Source organism: Primulina tabacum, chromosome 16, assembly GCF_025594145.1.
Source record: "Primulina tabacum isolate GXHZ01 chromosome 16, ASM2559414v2, whole genome shotgun sequence".
Lineage (NCBI taxonomy): Eukaryota > Viridiplantae > Streptophyta > Magnoliopsida > Lamiales > Gesneriaceae > Primulina > Primulina tabacum.
Window position 1 is genome coordinate 8,185,937 of NC_134565.1, and position 18,577 is coordinate 8,204,513.

General features: G+C 36.5%; 1 protein-coding gene across 1 annotated transcript; it reads right to left on the reverse strand.

The window, feature by feature from the left end:
- Positions 1 to 3,452: 3,452 nt before the first annotated feature.
- Positions 3,453 to 7,363, reverse strand: LOC142528919 (RINT1-like protein MAG2). The gene is made up of 4 exons (XM_075634207.1): positions 6,961 to 7,363; positions 6,779 to 6,865; positions 6,145 to 6,248; positions 3,453 to 5,529 (listed from the first exon to the last, which is right to left on the reverse strand). Exons 1-4 carry the CDS (start codon positions 7,253 to 7,255, stop codon positions 3,628 to 3,630), a joined length of 2,388 nt encoding a protein of 795 aa, XP_075490322.1. The 5' UTR covers positions 7,256 to 7,363; the 3' UTR covers positions 3,453 to 3,627.
- Positions 7,364 to 18,577: the final 11,214 nt, after the last annotated feature.

Sequence of the window (18,577 nt, forward strand, 5' to 3'; positions counted from 1 at the left end):
GAAATCATACATTCAGATATTTGTTGTCCAGATATGGACATGCAAATTCCGAAATACTTCATCTCCTTCATTGATTATTATTCACGATACATGTATATCTACATGCTTCGTAATAAAAACGAAGCACTTGAAGCCTTGAAGGTTTTTAAGGTTGAAGTGGAGAAGCAATGTGGAAAACATATTAAGATCGTGAGAACTGATAGAGGTGGAGAATATTACGGTAGATACACTGAGAATGGACAGACACTTGGTCTGTTTGCAAAGTTTCTCCAAGAACATGGGATTGTAGCCCAATATACTATGTCTGGTTCTTCGGACCAAAATGGCGTAGCTGCGAGGAGAAATCGAACATTATTGGACATGGTGAGGAGCATGATTAGTAGCTCCAAACTTCCTAACTCATTGTGGACTGAAGCTCTTAAGACAGCTGTGTATATATTAAACCGAGTTCCAACCAAGGCTGTCCCAAAGACGCCATTTGAGTTATTTAAAGGTTGGAAACCGAGTTTGCAACATATACGCATTTGGGGTTGTCTTTCTGAAATAAGAGTTTACAACCCACATGAAAAGAAACTGGACCCAAGAACTATAAGTGGATATTTCATTGGGTATGCCGAAAAATCCAAAGGGTACAGAGTCTATTGTCCATCTTACAACACTAGAATTGTGGAATCAAGAAATGCAAAATTTCTTGAAAATGACTTGATTAGTGGGAGTGATCATGACATAGTTTTTGAGAATAATCACATTAATGCAAAACCCTCTTATTCAAATGACAGATTGGTCGTTATTCACACCCCTCAAGACCAAATCGGTGTTAGACAACCAGTTACTGAAGTTCCACAAATCGCTGATGAAAATCCAGTAGATCAAGTTGTTAATGAAGAACAACAAGAAATTGTTGATCAACCAAACAACCTTAGGAGATCTATTAGAATAAGAAGATCAACAATATCTAGTGATTATGTTTTGTATTTACAAGAATCGGATTTTAACGTCGGAGCCGAAAATGATTCCTGAAACGTTTTCACAAGCCATGAGTTGTAATGAGTCAAAACTATGGTTTAATGTTATGAACGAAGAGATCAATTCTATGGCAGTTAATGGAGTCTGGGATCTTGTTCAGTTGCCTGATGGTGTAAAATCCATTGGATGTAAATGGGTCTTCAAAACAAAGAAAGACTTATTAGGCAACATTGAAAGGTATAAAGCAAGACTCGTTGCTAAAAGATTCACTCAGCTGGAAGGAATCGATTATAAGAAGAATTTTTCTCCTGTATCTAAAAAAGAATCTCTTCGTATCATTCTAGCATTAGTTGCACATTTTGACTTAGATTTACAACAAATGGATGTGAAAACAGCTTTTCTCAATGGAGAACTAGAGGAAGATGTTTATATGAAACAACCTGAAGGATTCTTCTCTAGTAATGGTGAGCAATTGGTTTGTAAGCTTAAGAAATTTATATATGGATTGAAACAAGCTTCCCGTCAATGGTATTTGAAATTTCATGATGTTATCTCTTCATTCGGATTCGTTGAGCACCCCATGGATCAATGTATATACCAGAAGGTCACTAGGAGCAAGATTTGTTTCCTTATTCTATATGTGAATGATATATTACTTGCAACCAATGATAATTGTTTGTTATATGAGGTGAAACAATTCTTCTCTAAAACTTTGATATGAAGGATATGGGCGATGCATCTTATGTCGTTGGCATTAAGATACATAGAGACCGAATTAGAGGTATTCTAGGTCTGTCTCAAGAAACCTATATCAAAAAAGTTTTAGAGAGATATCGGATGAAAGAATTGTTCACCAAGTATAGCTCCCGTTGTGAAAGGCTATAAATTCAATTTGAGCCAATGCCCAAAAAATTATCTAGAGCGGGAACAAATGAAAAATATTCCTTATGCTTCTGCTGCCGGAAGCTTAATGTATGCTCAGGTTTGCACTAGACCTGACATTGCATTCGTTGTTGGGATGTTGGGAAGATATCAGAGTAATCCAGGTTTAGACCATTGGAAAGCTGCAAAGAAAGTAATGAGGTACCTTCAAGGGACCAAAGATTATATGCTTATGTTCAGACGAACTGAAAATTTGGAAGTAATTGGCTACTCTGATTCAGACTACACTGGCTGCATTGATTCACGAAAATCCTCTTCATGATATATTTTTATGCTAGCTGGTGGAGTTGTATCTTGGAGAAGTGCAAAACAGACATTAACTGCTACTTCCACTATGGAAGCTGAGTTCGTAGCTTGTTTTGAGACAACTCACATGATGTATGGTTCAAGAGTTTCATTTCAGGGCTTAGAATTATGGATTCTATATCTAGGCCATTAAGAATATATTGTGAAAATTCAGCTGCTGTTTTTATGGCTAAAAATAACAAAAGTGGTAGTCGAAGTAAGTACATCGACATTAAGTATTTAGCCATACGATAAGGTGTTAAAGATAAGAAGTTACTTATCGAACACATTAACACTGAATTGATGATTGCGGATCCTTTGACTAAAGGCATGCCACCATTGAAATTTAAGGATCATACAGAAAGAATGAGACTTGTTCCTTTATGTAATTTTGTTGTAAGAAAAAAGTTAATGAAACTATGATGTGATATTTTCTCATATTTATTTTGCACACATTCATTAATTTGAGAAATATCAATAAAGTTGGACATTGAAAAAACATAGGGTTTATTCATTAAGTTATTTGAGAGATACATATTGCATTGTAATACATGGAAGATAATACTCACTTTTAGAGGACATATCGCCATGATTCATGTGTTTTGTTTTCTCTTATGGTAAATGAGATATATGTGTCAAGTGGGAGAATGTAAGAAAATGTGACACATATCAGAAGAAGAACAGACGTGTAAGAAATGACGACGGCTATTGCCCACAATTTTTGACAAACATGCGTACGCAACCTCAACTTTAGAAAATTGAGATGCGTACACGGTTCTTCTTTTGACTCTCGGCTCCCGATACACTCATCGATGGTATGAGAAACGCCTATAAATAGCGGTGATTGAGGTCTCTAAACACACACCTCATAAAAAAAATATACATCATCTATCAAGAGGGTGGAGTGCTTAGAAGGCATCAACCGAGAAGAAAAACAGAGAGAAATCAAAAAAATTTCAATGGCCGGAGGTCGAATTCAGACGACGTCGGACCGGTTCGGCTCTTCGGGTCAACCCGTGACCCCGGATATCTAAACGCAGGCATTTGGGGAAGATTGGATCGACCGTCACAGAGGGGGGGAGCGAGGGTGCACTTGGGTCGGGTAAGCCGAAATCCGATTCAATTAGCTAGTTTAGACGAACCTACCGCATTCTGTGAAAACACGGTTGTCCATACTTATTTGTTGCTCGAATCAAATCATTCAATCACACGGTAGCCTTTAAGTTGCTGAGTTTTAGTACAGTTCTCAAAGCACAGAATAAAGAAAAAGATGTGTATCAACTTAAATTTTAAAGGGTAGCGATCTTGAACCATTACCGAAAATGTGTAAGAAAAAAGATTTACTAAATGTACATATTAGAATATCATTTCATATTTGCCTAATTTTAATTGTTTTTTTTTTTTCTAAATTACATCATTCAAGTGAAACCTTCTTCATCCGGCAAATATTCTATTCTTCACTGTTCTTTCTACCTCAGCAGCAGTTAAATGTCTTATTCCATTTTCTTTCAGCCATCTTTCCTCTCTAATCAACTTATTGTTCACCTCGTTATTCGCCATTTTCAACAGCTTCAATCCTTCGGAGATCTTCGGAAAGAAACCTTGAGGCCTCAAACACCAAGCTCCAAATACCCCAAAAAGAACCATCAGATCGTTTGAAAGCCTCTCGACTCCCCAATCGTAGAACTTTATCTTTCCTACTAATAAACCATGGAAAAATAGCCTATCGATCCCAGCAGCCAAACTTCTCCACACTCTAGTAAAATCTATTTTGTTCAGCCCTTCTTCGAGTACGGACAATTTTCCCTGTAGGTAATCCATCGCTGTTAGGTATGATCTGGACTGTGCCGAATCTTCTTGGCTCTTTTCCTGCCATTGCTTCTTGTTTTTTATGTAGTCTCGGCAACGTGCTTCAAATCCCCTTGAGACAACTGTGGATAACTTCTCAACCCATTCAATCTTGAATTCATTCAACCTTTTGATTTCTTCGTCAAAAATACCATTTCCAGGTGCTCCTGTAGCAGTAGGATCATCTTCCTTTTCTAGTTTATCAGTATTGTTCAATCCCATTTCAAGGAAGAAGACATACTCGCACCATTCTTTTAAAACGGATTCAAAGTAGTGGGCAGCATTAACTGACAAGGCAACTTTAGTTAAAGCATCATCATCAGCTAGCGCAGTTAGCCCCTCAGCTTCTTGACACCTAAGCAGCAAGCAATCAAAGAACTTGCATATTATAGGTGAACCAGTCAATTTGACAAATCTTGACCTCAATGATGCGCTAGGCAATGATCGGCAACGGTCTATCACAGAGGAGAGACGTTGAAGCACAGCACTAGAAATCAAAGGGGATTTGTTGTCTTCTTGGCCAGACAGAAGAGAAACTCCTCGGTCTTCACTTAACCAATTTTTGTTGTCTTCCATTTGAGATTTTAATTTACTAAGAGCCTCACTAAGCTCAATTTCTGCCCATAAATCAATCCAATCAGGTCTATCACAAAATAAAGTCAGTGAAGACAGATTTTGCACATTGCCATCCTCCTCGAGGGAAAGATGCATTCCTGAGTGTGCAGCCAGCGTTTGAACTCGTTTATCAAATGCAATCATCAGATCCACAAGATGAAGCCAGGATAACCTTGCCTGTGTTTTGATCCCAGTTTCACTCTCTTCACTGAGCTGATCCACATAAATGGGAAATATTTCTTTCGCCAGGTAGGTCGATAGGGAAGACACCATGGCCAAGATCCATTCTTCTCTGCAACTGTAACCAGATAGCATTGCTTCGTCAACAAGCGGTTGCAATAAGTCATCCATAGAGTCAACATATTCTCGAGTGATCTTATAAACTAGCGCAAATATGTACTCTGGCTTCTCAATCCACTTTGAGAAGTGGCATTGAGAAGCAATAGATATAGGATTGACAAGTTCTTCAATGGCCCAAAGTGGTTGGTGAAGTGCAAAATCTTTATAACGCCCCCCAAGTTGACGAGACTTTCTCTGTCTCTGCAACTCCTGCAGACCACACAATGCCAGGAAACTTTCACAATACTGAAGCTTCAGGTCACCTTTCATTGTGAAAAGAGGATTTTGCACTTCAGTTGATCTTTCTGCATCTGAAGTAGACGAACTTAGGGTTGACAGAGGTGGTGGCCATCCAAGAGAAGCAAGAAGAGCTCGATGGTCTGCAATAGCTTGGGGCCTTAGAATTGCTAATGCTCTGTCTATTCTATGATCAGTAGCTGAAACAAGTCGATTCCACTGAGGATGTCTCTTTGAAACAGAAGTAAGCAGATCTTCAGTCGATTTAAGATGTCTTAAGGCAACTGAGCGCATATCCTGCAAAATAGATGAAAGCAAATGTAATCGAAAAAAGAAAGAAAACAAAAGAAAAAGGGAAAAAAAGGGGAAAAAACCACTTAACTTGAGGTGATGCAATTCAACTCAATTCATACCTATGCACATTGAAACTTTCCTTTTTATTTCAAATTTGTTGATAATGCTGCCTTAATCAACAATTGAGTGTGCACGAGTAAATTACAATATTCAAGCAATGATGAAATCTTTACTTCAATTCACTGGACGGCTCACAAAACTAAAGGTTAAAATCATTCTCGGTAAAAGAATTCAATGTCATATTACTTTGATCTTGTTTGATTAATACTTGAAGAGTATTCATCCATAATGAAGCATAGTTTACCAATGAATCATGTTTGATTAATCTATTCTAAAAAGAACAAAAAAATTCCACACCAAAGATACTGGTTCATCTTAGTAATTTACACGTGACTACAACCAAGTTTGAGCACGAACAACAAAGCTTTGGCATTCCACACGCGATGATAACATGACGATGATTAATAATGATATTTAATTTCAGCCAAATTTTAATCAGATATTGCAATTAGAATAGCCCAGTAATATAAGGCAAACATACCCTTAAAGGGTACTCACTTCATAATTCTTTGTTGACGAATGCTTTCTCAAAGTTCTGTTCATTGAGGAAGACGCAGCATCTTCAATGCCACCAACCAACATGTCAAGCTTCAATGCAGTCTCTGAGAGTAATGAAGAAATCAGTTATGTAGGTAACTGCCTCAATCAAAAGACAAGAAACAGATAATCAAATTTCCACTTTTCCAGTTTCTTTCCCTCCTTCCATCCACAACTATAAAAAAAAGAAAACACCACCATATGTTTGTTTATAGGTTTCAATATCGTTCCTGTGACTGTTTATTTTTAATTGGTTCAAATAAGCCAGATTTATTAGAATTTAGGAGTTTTTCAACCCCGAAAAAATGATAAATAGAGCACATCCTTCCTAAAGGCTAAAACTTTAAGGTGAACTACTCTTCGAACTTGATATAGTTAAACCATCATTTCCACCAGACATCAAACTTTATAAGACAAATAAAAACTCCCAATAGTATTAATATGCAAAAAATGAAAAAACCCTTCACAACCTTCCAAATTTCCATTCCTTACACGCAAATAATTCCTCAATTAATATATTTTAACAAATTTTTACTACAAATTGAGCTATACATATAAACTTCAAGTTAATAAGTAAACAAAAATAAAAAAACACCTGCATAGTTTCGCACTGTTTCCACTCTAGCCACCTCCTTTGCCAATGCCTGCAATTCCTCCACCATCCCGCTCCTCGATCCACCATCTAAGATATAAACAAAAGCGCAAAAATCAGCATCCTCTAATTCCTAATTAAAATTACAAAAAGCAAAAAAAAGCAAATTTACATTATTAAACAACCTGATGATAACTGAGAAGAAGAATGCTGAAGGTCTTGCAACTGAGCATGGACATTCTCGAAGAGTGAACCCACCCGATTCGAGTGGTCAGAGTGTCGGGTCAGGTTCGACCGGAGTTGTAACGCAAGATCCGAAAGCATTCGATCCAGATCATTGCAGCGGGTCTGGAGCTCCGAGAGGAGAACCGGGGCTCTGTCTAGATGTTCTCTGGAATTGAGGTTTGAATTGATGAAATACAAGGCTTGTTGAGAGATGGAAGCGGGCAGAGGTAAGGGTCGGGTTTCCATGTCTTCCATGAGAAACGAGTCACCGTTTTGATCACCGGAGATATAAACGTGTCTGGTTGATTGCCGGAGATATATGTTCACACACAAGCAATTAGCGTTAACTTTCTGAAATTACAAATTTGTCCCTAAGCCTATAAGGCCACTAATAGGCTCGGATGAATATCTTTATACGGATATATATAGTCCCTAAGCCTATAAGGCCACTAATGGGCTCGGATGAATATCTTTATACGGAGCCAATATATATATATATATAAAAGTTACTTTTACAGTTTTTTTTTCATTATCGATGATTTAAAGTGAAATTTGATAAATTATGGAGAGACTATTGATATTTGAATTATTGAAATTAAAAAAATAAAAAAAAAAGTGTGTGTTGAAATTAAAACAAAAATCAAAAAACAAAAGTGTAATATTATCATATAAAGTAAAATTGGAAGAAAAATTGGTATCCCCTAGATAGTTATTATCATATCTTCACCCTTAATAAAATAGAATATATATATAAGTTAAAAAGCGTACAAATGCAAGATTCAAATCCAAAAAGAATGAGAGACCGGGCTTGTAGTCCAGTGGTTTTATCCGTCAGATTAGCTGACTTCCTTTCCCGGGTTCGATCCCCCCTCCCCACGTGTGATGTAATTAAAAAATCCAAAAGAATGAAGCAGAGGAAAAATTTAAAAAAAAGTTCATTAGAAATTCAAATTAGTTTGAATAAATCAACTGCACATAAACAGGAGAAGATCGTGAACCAAGATCGTGGATAGTGGCAGGGAATGAGAAGAACCTCCTAAACAGTACACAGGAAGGGAAACATTGGAGAACAAAGAAATAACTAAAGATCGTACAATATTTGCAAACTCTCTGTAAATTTAGTCTTATATATTCAAGTATTTTTCAGGTTTTTCAGTCTATTTCATTCCACATTTCACCGTGTCATTATATTTTTATGTTTTATTCATTCTTATATATTATTGTAACTACAAAATATGTATGGAGTTTATTTCTTCAATTTCTATATTAGTTTAATTCGTTTTTAGCGTAATATTTTCGTAAAAGATTAGAACCATCAATCAAGTTCGTGATTCATTTTTGTTTGATTTATAGAAGTTAGATTTTAGCATCAACATTGGTGATTTTTTGCTACACCACCTGGCACGCCCGCATCTACTCAAATTTTGTGTAAACAAAAAATGGCACATCCAGTGGAATCCAAAAATATTCCGCCAAATAGAAACAAACTTGAGAAAGAAAAAGATATTGTTGAAGGAATAGCACAAGAAGTTTCATTTCAAGACATGATTGAACAACTTGAAGGCCAACTTCATGGCCATGATGCACTTTAGAAAACTCGCGAGCCTCAGTCAAATGCCGGAGAAAGTAATGCAAGGGAGGTGGAAGAGGCATAAAAATATTTTGCTGAGAGTATTCTAGTTTATGTGAAGGCTGGGGCAAGTCAAATAAGCAAGTCTGCAAATCAGGGGAGCTTTCGTCCAAGGAGATGGATCAAGGTTCGGGGGGTTAGATAGCTGACACTCATCACCAAACTCAATCGTCCATGGTCACGATGATAGGTACACACCACCTCACCGAAGAAAAAAATTTACTGGACAAAGAAATCCATTTTATGCGAGCGGAAGTGAAAGTGGAAACCCAAGCTCTCACCTGAATCAGTTGTATACGATGACTAATCCAGTGAACCAACATGTTTTTTTAAGAGAGTCAATGGTGCTTTCCAATGAGGTAATACTGAATTTAATGTTGGTGAAAGGGAGCTGTTGATCATAAACATACATGAAATAAATATATAATATGTATCAGAAGTTAATGTTGTGCTATGATGTTGTCAACACGAGCACACAACATGCAGCGGAAATTGATTATTTAACAACACACACGTAAACTTTTAATAAATAAACACCAAATTTAAATTATGCATAAGTAAAAATACTTGTGCAATGCCTCATGGCAAAAATTCACTAGAAAATTATGTAAATCGTTTACATCAAAACAATACTAGTGAGTATAACATAACTAAATTCCTTGACACTCCAAAGAATTAAGATGCATCAAAATAAACTAATACTCAAAACTAAATGTTGTTGGAAACTAAATTTCGATCGTTTGACAAACCAAGTGCTTAAATCAATTGGACTAACTGATAAAGAAGTTTGAAAGTAACTGAACAAATACTCAAACTGGCAGTTGCTTATAACTGAAGATTAATGCGCAGATTTATGAAGGCAACTGAACCAGTGAACTGAATTTACGCAGACAACTGACTGATCAGTTGAAAACTGATCAGTTACTACATTCAGTTGTGAGCTTATCAGCTATTTCTTATCAGCTGATCTTTCAGCTGTATACGTCATCAGTTAACGAAAAGGACATTCAATCGACAAAAGTCCAAAGCAGACTGTAACAAATAGTGGGAATGCCGCTGCAGTGTACGAATGTCAGAAAGATATTGACGTGGCAAACAACGGATATAAAGATTCAAATTACATTGATATATACCTGTTGAAGAGAATTCTATAAATAGCAGAGAAGGGCAGTTGAAAAACATCCTAACAATCAACGATTCACTATTCTATCAATCTTGCTGTTACTCTGCTGAAATTCTCACTCATATTCAAAAGAATTAGAAGCTCACACTTATAAGATATATTTGTAGCATTCTAGGCTACTTTTCAAGCTCATTAGTACAAATTATCTTGTTGTAAATTCGATCTTAAAAGAGATCAGTTGTACTATGTCCAGTTGAGTACTGTGAAACATATTGTAAACTTAGAGTTTCAGTTTTGGCATTGTTAAGACCAAATTGAAGTTGGTCTGTACAAGTGTTTGTATCGATCAAAGTCTTTTAGTGGATATCTTATCCTAGTGATAGAAGTGGTGACGTAGGAGTAATTGAAATCTCCGAACATCCATAAAATCTCGTGTATTCTCATTTCAGTTTTTATTCTATCTATCAGTCATTTTATTTCAGCACTTTATTGTTAACTGATTGATATTGACTGACAAGATTCCGAGTTTCAGTTTGTCACTAAAATGACTCAACTTTAAAAAAGATTGTGAAAATCGTGAGTGTTTATTCAACTTCCCCTTCTAAACACTCTTTCACCAGTTAAACGATCCTATCAGATGTATAAAATAAAAACGTATTGCTTAAAACCAAACAAAACAACTCTTCAATCAACACTCTGCGTCAGTATTGTTCTTGAGTGTTGTCAACACCAATCAACAACAAGGAAGGTATGTGACTCAATCACACAAAGTCTTCACACGAAAATATTCAATATATGAACTCTGTGTGTTCAGAAAAAATCCAGCAGCTCTCATGCGCTATAAAGTGATCACCCGATCACACAAAAACGTCTCATCAAAATAGGCTTGGCTCTAGAAATTTTCTTCTATGCAAGAACTCCTCAGCCGATCCTCTCAAAAGCTCACACCAAAAAGATTCACCAAAAAGCTCCTACAAAAGTGATCATCCGATCACAGAAAACTTTAGCAGCTGCACAATAAAGTGATCACCGGATCACATAAAAACTGCAAAGCAAATATATGTTTACTCTTGTGATTTTCTCTCTGCAAAAAGCTCTCCCGTCCAACTCTCTGAAAAGCCCCACGAAAGGCACACACGAAAAGCTTTCACGAAAAAGACTATCTCCTCTCCAACTCTCTCCCTTTACCACCGCACTGTGGCCGTTCATTCTCTATGTGTATATGTGTCATGCTTGACCTAGAAACACTTCCATAAAAGAGTCCTAGAAAATATGGAAATAAGATTAACATTAGATATAAAACTGTTTTTAACAAAGATGAAATATCTTGGAGATAAAAATTATATTAAAAACAAATCTTATAATATCTAGATATAAATCAATCAAGATCTTATTATCTATAAATAAATCAAGCAATATCTCATAATCTAGAAAGACAAAATCTTAAATTGATAATATAAATTTATCAAATAAATAAAGGAATAAAATATTCCTTTCATTTGGTTTTCAGGCTCGGGGCATATTATTATCCTCATCCCTTCGGTACATGAATGTTGATATGATTGACCTTGTAACGTTTTGATAATTTCAAGGTCCACGTAAACCACATGCATACAAGTTATTGAACTTCTTTTGTATTTTATTAAATTGTTTTAATGCATTAAATACTTGTTTATTGCATGAATATGTGTTTTAATTCATGGGTTATTAAAGTTTCATGCTTAAGGGCTTTTGATAGTTTCGCACTCGAACGAGGAACAGAGACCAGAGATAATTAAGGAAAAATATTTTTATTTATTTAATATATGGTGTATTTAAGTTTGATTTTTGAAAATGGGTCTTGGTTGGTATTTTTATCCTCTGGGTTATATTTTTAACCGGTACGTGACTTTTAGATAGTTGGATGATTTTTTGAGGGTTCAAACAATATTTTCTAAAACGTATCTAAACGAAATATTTTTCGGGAGTGTTATTGAGCTTGATGGGCTTATTTTAGTGCTTAATGGGCTCAAAATATTTTTAACCATTCAGCAAACAGCAACAACATTCGGCCCCTTCATGTTTTCAAAGAAAGCTTCCCCCCGCCTCTCAGGTTCACGTCCCGCGCGTAGTTCTTTGAGCTTTTCATCATATAAACGTTAAGGCACGTCATGTATCGCTTTTTCTCATCATTTACACCAATTAATGCTGATATATATATAATTGCTTGAGGAATCCCTTAATCTATCATGTGGTTTCATTTGTACAAAGTTTTGGCATGAAAAGTGCTTCCTTTTGTTATAAACTCTCGTTTTCTTGATTTGGTGTGTAAGGAGATGCCGAGTTTGTTTTAAAGGGGCTGTTCATGTTGAAAATATTGGTGTCATAGGGCTGGAGTATGATGAGGGTCGAGATTATGCATAGGCCGAAGGGTTCAACTTGTTTGCTTGCGTCGTGTATGGCTAGATCGGAAGAGTTGGGTGCGCCGGCTGTGCAAGAGTCGTTCTTAGCCCTGGACCAGACATTGGTGGGTCTGAGCCGTGGCCTAGAGTGGCTCAAACACGGCTAGAGTTAGTGGAGAGGTCGATAGAGGGTGAGTGAGTCAATATGGTCGCGGGTTGAGGTTATTTTGTTTACTCTCGACTGTCGGCGTGTTGCAGCATGCATGGGGCAGTGAGCTTGGATTAGGTCGGTTCAAAAGGGTCCTAAGGTGGGCTAGGTAGGGCCGGCCCAAGGCTGGTCCGAGCCGGTAGGGCCTAGGGTCGAGAATTTGTAAGTTTAGGGTACTAGGGTTTGAAAATGTGTTGTGCAGAAAAATCCAGCAACTTTTGGGGCTTGTTTCGTGAGTCATAAGTGGTCTGTAAAGGGTGGTTTAGAGTCTGATCATGTAGGTTTAAGTCACGGTTTAAGTTGGGAAGAATTTGGTTAAGTTTCGGGTTGGTTCGGGTTTAAACCGGGACTCCTGTCCAAGTTTTAAACGAATCGTATTGTTTTGATACGAACTTGAGTTTACGTCTAAGAAATGCTAATAAATATGTTTTGAGATATTTTAAGGAATTTGGTAAGCTTCGGGTCAGAATTTTGAGGTCCAGGGGTAAAATGGTCATTTTGGGTTTCCAGGGGCAAAATGTCATTTTGCACGCAAGTCGAGTTTTTAGTCCTAGCAGCGCCCTGAGCACAATTTTACATGTTTTAAATGTTTATGTTACATAGTACACGTCGTTTTACGTAATTATGAAAATACATTGCATGCTTGATTTTAAGGAAAAATTACGTATATGCATGATTTTGATAAGTGATGAAAATGATGATGTTTTTGAAAGATGTGAGTTGGTTGTGACTGACGATATATGTATATGATGATATTATTGAAGATGTCATGAGGGAAAAGGCCCCAAAAGACGCCGTTTACGGGAGAAGACCCCAGAGAGAGTCCGACGATCGTATTTCCATTGACATGATATGATGATGATGAGGCCTATGCTCAGTGGATAGGTAATACGAACACTGATGTCCGACGATCGTATTTCCATTGACATGATATGATGATGATGAGGCCTATGCTCAGTGGATAGGTAATACTGTCACTGATGTCCGACAGCTGCCGGTTACTACGGTTATATGTAGATGGATCCATCGAATATAGCTGATACGAAAGTCACAACTAATGAACTGAATTCAATTAAAGTAAATGTATAAGTATATGATGATATGATGAGCTGTTTGACACATATGCTTTTACGATATGTTTACGTTTACGCTTTTAAGATCATGAAATGTATGTTGATTACAGTACTTTTCACTGTTGCATATTATGTATATGTACTCGTTATAACTTTACAGGTATGTTGAATCTTTAGACTTGCTAGGTGTAAATGATGCAGGTGAGCACGTTGATGTGGAGATTGAAGGCGTTGAAGACTGGGTAGGCTGAGGTGGGCGGTGCACTAGATAACCCGAGGACCTTGCGTTTTTCCGCATAATATGTTTATGAGACACGTGTTTAAGCATTGTTGTTAAATGGTTTTGATTCTTGGTTTACGTTGTTGATTTCATTTTAAGTTTTAACTAAGTGCAGTTATTTTTTTATTCAGATGTTAGATGACCTTTTAAAAGCTTGTTCAACTTATTTAAATATTTTTGAGTGTGTGTATTTCTCGATTTAGCTTTTTAAAAAATGTTCAGTAGAATTTTAAAATGAGCAGACATTACAGACCTAGAAATGTTGATGGAAACATTGCAAGAGCTATATGGTTTGGCCTTAAGATATATAGACCGCCCATATTTACCCTATCTGGATTACATATATGTTAATAACCTAGATCTTGGAGGTTATAGTGTACATGACTTCAGTTTGTTCTCTGAGGAAGACAATCAATCCATCATAGAGCACATATTGAGATTCACTATCCAACGTGGGCAAACCTGAAAATTTTCTCCAATTTGAAATTGTGGTTATTCCCAAATTTTCTCTTTGTTATTTCATTCGCATGGTATGAGCCACTCCCTAGGAATTCAATCATGATTTGGCAGGAGATTGAAAGACAATTTCAGACCAAATTTTACATGACCAAACCTGAGATATGTATTGATGGTTTGTATAAATTATTCGAAATAAAATTGAGTATGTGGAGTTGTTTGTTCGATTAAAAAATATGAAGAAATAAGTGCAAAGTTTTATCACCTGAGACAAAATTTGTGAAAATGGCACATAAGGGTCTAGATTTTGAATTAAGAAAAAAGTTTCAAAGCATGGAGTTTAGAGATTTCCTGAGAAGGTTGATGAGTACGAAGAGTTGTTGAAAGAGTAGTCATATAAAAAGAATACTATCATGAGTTCTTATTATCATGAGGTAGAGGGAATTGCATTGTCGGAGTTGCGTTCTACTGGCTCGTATGTATTTTCTTTGCTTAAAAAAATCCAGTAGAATTGGAAAGAAAGAGTAATGTCCAGCCAACCAAGGTAGTGCAGTCACTTTTGATGTATATAAAACAATGAATTTTTTATTTTCTGGTTATGGAAAATTTGGTTACGTTCCCACCCGACCATCGAGTTCCAGCCAAGGACAAGTTGAAAGGTCGTTATTACCGTAAGTATCATAATTTTTTTAACCACTCTACTAAAGTTTGTTGGGCTTTTAAGTATATTTTGCAAGAAAAGATCAATAAAGGATTGTTAAAATCCTTGAAAACCATAAATTAATGGCATTGGATGAAGATATTTTCCCACCCATAGCTTTTGTAAATGTTAATGTTACAGACTTGAGGACCTTGTTTGAAGAAAAAAAATAAAGGAGTTGTGTAGTGGCAAAAAGGAAAACAAGAAAGTGTTGGATACCTAAAGGGCAGATGTTTGAAATCGATGGAAGGCATGATGATGCAAGAACTAGATCATTCCAGTAGAGTAGTTCTAGAAAAGTTGGGGAGTCTACAGCCTTTGGGCCGATGAACCAACATTTTTCTAGGAAAAAACTTCCAATGGGAAAAATTCAGTTGTTCTATAAGAATCATCTCACCAAGGACATGGGAAGAACTATGATGACATAAGGACGTCAGTTTTTGAGTCACCGAGAGAAAAATAGTCCTAGTGATCATCTGATATGAGAAGGCATGGATATGTTAGGAAAGGACCAGAAAAAGAATGAATGATGATCAAAGAGCAAGAGCCAGATTTGTTCTTCCTCTCATGAGTGAGGTTTTTGGAATATGGAGAGTGACCCAACATAAAAATATTTCATAGCCACTCACCAGGACCCATAGAAGAAGGCTACTTGGAAAATACTTCTTCTAGAAGGGAAGAATAAGATGAGATGGAGAGCAAGTCAAAATTTGGTAGGTCAACCACTGAGGATAAGTTAAGTGATGAAGAAGAAGATCTACTTAGCGAAGAAGATGTCAAAGAATAAAAAACACTTGATTTTTTCAAGTGAAAATTTCATATTTCAGTTGATTGTGTTACTGCAGTAGTTATACTGCCAAAAAATTTCAAGTTGATGAAAGAAAAAATGGGGAATGAGTGTTGAGGAAGCAATACATGAAGAATTGAGTAACAATAAATTCTCTAAGGTCGGATCAGGGTAATTATGAAGGAATAAAACCCAAGAAAGGCCAAAATATTTAACATTGGAAAGCCAACATTGGAAATGAAAAAACATTTAAGGTCACTATATATCAAGGCTTATGTGAAGGAGAAGCATGTTTCGAGAGTCCTTATTTATAATGGATCAACAATAAATTTTTGTCGTTGAGAATGTTGGAGAATCTGGTAAGAGTTAAAAAATAGTATTTAATCCCAAAAAACATGTCAGTCGTTGCCTTTATAGGAGAGACAACTAAGATGATTGGGGTTTTCAGCTGATGTTATAGTGGGGAGAGGTCGATAGAGGGTGAGTGAGTCAATATGGTCGCGGGTTGAGGTTATTTTGTTTACTCTCGACTGTCGGCGTGTAGTAGCATGCATGGGGCAGTGAGCTTGGATTAGGTCGGTTCAAAAGGGTCCTAAGGTGGGCTAGGTAGGGCCGGCCCAAGGCTGGTCCGAGCCGGTAGGGCCTAGGGTCGAGAATTTGCAAGTTTAGGGTACTAGGGTTTGAAAATGTGTTGTGCAGAAAAATCCAGCAACTTTTGGGGCTTGTTTCCTGAGTCATAAGTGGTCTGTAAAGGGTGGTTTAGAGTCTGATCATGTAGGTTTAAGTCACGGTTTAAGTTGGGAAGAATTTGGTTAAGTTTCGGGTTGGTTCGGGTTTAAACCGGGACTCCTGTCCAAGTTTTAAACGAATCGTATTGTTTTGATACGAGCTTGAGTTTACGTCTAAGAAATGCTAATAAATATGTTTTGAGATATTTTAAGGAATTTGGTAAGCTTCGGGTCAGAATTTTGAGGTCCAGGGGTAAAATGGTCATTTTGGGTTTCCAGGGGCAAAATGTCATTTTGCACGCAGGTCGAGTTTTTAGTCCTAGCAGCGCCCTGAGCACAATTTTACATGTTTTAAATGTTTATGTTACATAGTACACGTCGTTTTACGTAATTATGAAAATACATTGCATGCTTGATTTTAAGGAAAAATTACGTATATGCATGATTTTGATAAGTGATGAAAATGATGATGTTTTTGAAAGATGTGAGTTGGTTGTGACTGACGATATATGTATATGATGATATTATTGAAGATGTCATGAGGGAAAAGGCCCCAGAAAGACGCCGTTTACGGGAGAAGACCTCAGAGAGAGTCCGACGATCGTATTTCCATTGACATGATATGATGATGATGAGGCCTATGCTCAGTGGATAGGTAATACTGTCACTGATGTCCGACAGCTGCCGGTTACTACGGTTATATGTAGATGGATCCATCGAATATAGCTGATACGAAAGTCACAACTAATGAACTGAATTCAATTAAAGTAAATGTATAAGTATATGATGATATGATGAGCTGTTTGACACATATGCTTTTACGATATGTTTACGTTTACGCTTTTAAGATCATGAAATGTATGTTGATTACAGTACTTTTCACTGTTGCATATTATGTATATGTACTCGTTATAACTTTACAGGTGTGTTGAATCTTTAGACTTGCTAGGTGTAAATGATGCAGGTGAGCACGTTGATGTGGAGATTGAAGGCGTTGAAGACTGGGTAGGCTGAGGTGGGCGGTGCACTAGATAACCCGAGGACCTTGCGTTTTTCCGCATAATATATTTATGAGACACGTGTTTAAGCATTGTTGTTAAATGGTTTTGATTCTTGGTTTACGTTGTTGATTTCATTTTAAGTTTTAACTAAGTGCAGTTATTTTTTTATTCAGATGTTAGATGACCTTTTAAAAGCTTGTTCAACTTATTTAAATATTTTTGAGTGTGTGTATTTCTCGATTTAGCTTTTTAAAAAATGTTCAGTAGAATTTTAAAATGAGCAGACATTACAGACCTAGAAATGTTGATGGAAACATTGCAAGAGCTATATGGTTTGGCCTTAAGATATATAGACCGCCCATATTTACCCTATCTGGATTACATATATGTTAATAACCTAGATCTTGGAGGTTATAGTGTACATGACTTCAGTTTGTTCTCTGAGGAAGACAATCAATCCATCATAGAGCACATATTGAGATTCACTATCCAACGTGGGCAAACCTGAAAATTTTCTCCAATTTGAAATTGTGGTTATTCCCAAATTTTCTCTTTGTTATTTCATTCGCATGGTATGAGCCACTCCCTAGGAATTCAATCATGATTTGGCAGGAGATTGAAAGACAATTTCAGACCAAATTTTACATGACCAAACCTGAGATATGTATTGATGGTTTGTATAAATTATTCGAAATAAAATTGAGTATGTGGAGTTGTTTGTTCGATTAAAAAATATGAAGAAATAAGTGCAAAGTTTTATCACCTGAGACAAAATTTGTGAAAATGGCACATAAGGGTCTAGATTTTGAATTAAGAAAAAAGTTTCAAAGCATGGAGTTTAGAGATTTCCTGAGAAGGTGGATGAGTACGAAGAGTTGTTGAAAGAGTAGTCATATAAAAAGAATACTATCATGAGTTCTTATTATCATGAGGTAGAGGGAATTGCATTGGCGGAGTTGCGTTCTACTGGCTCGTATGTATTTTCTTTGCTTAAAAAAAGCCAGTAGAATTGGAAAGAAAGAGTAATGTCCAGCCAACCAAGGTAGTGCAGTCACTTTTGATGTATATAAAACAATGAATTTTTTATTTTCTGGTTATGGAAAATTTGGTTACGTTCCCACCCGACCATCGAGTTCCAGCCAAGGACAAGTTGAAAGGTCGTTATTACCGTAAGTATCATAATTTTTTTAACCACTCTACTAAAGTTTGT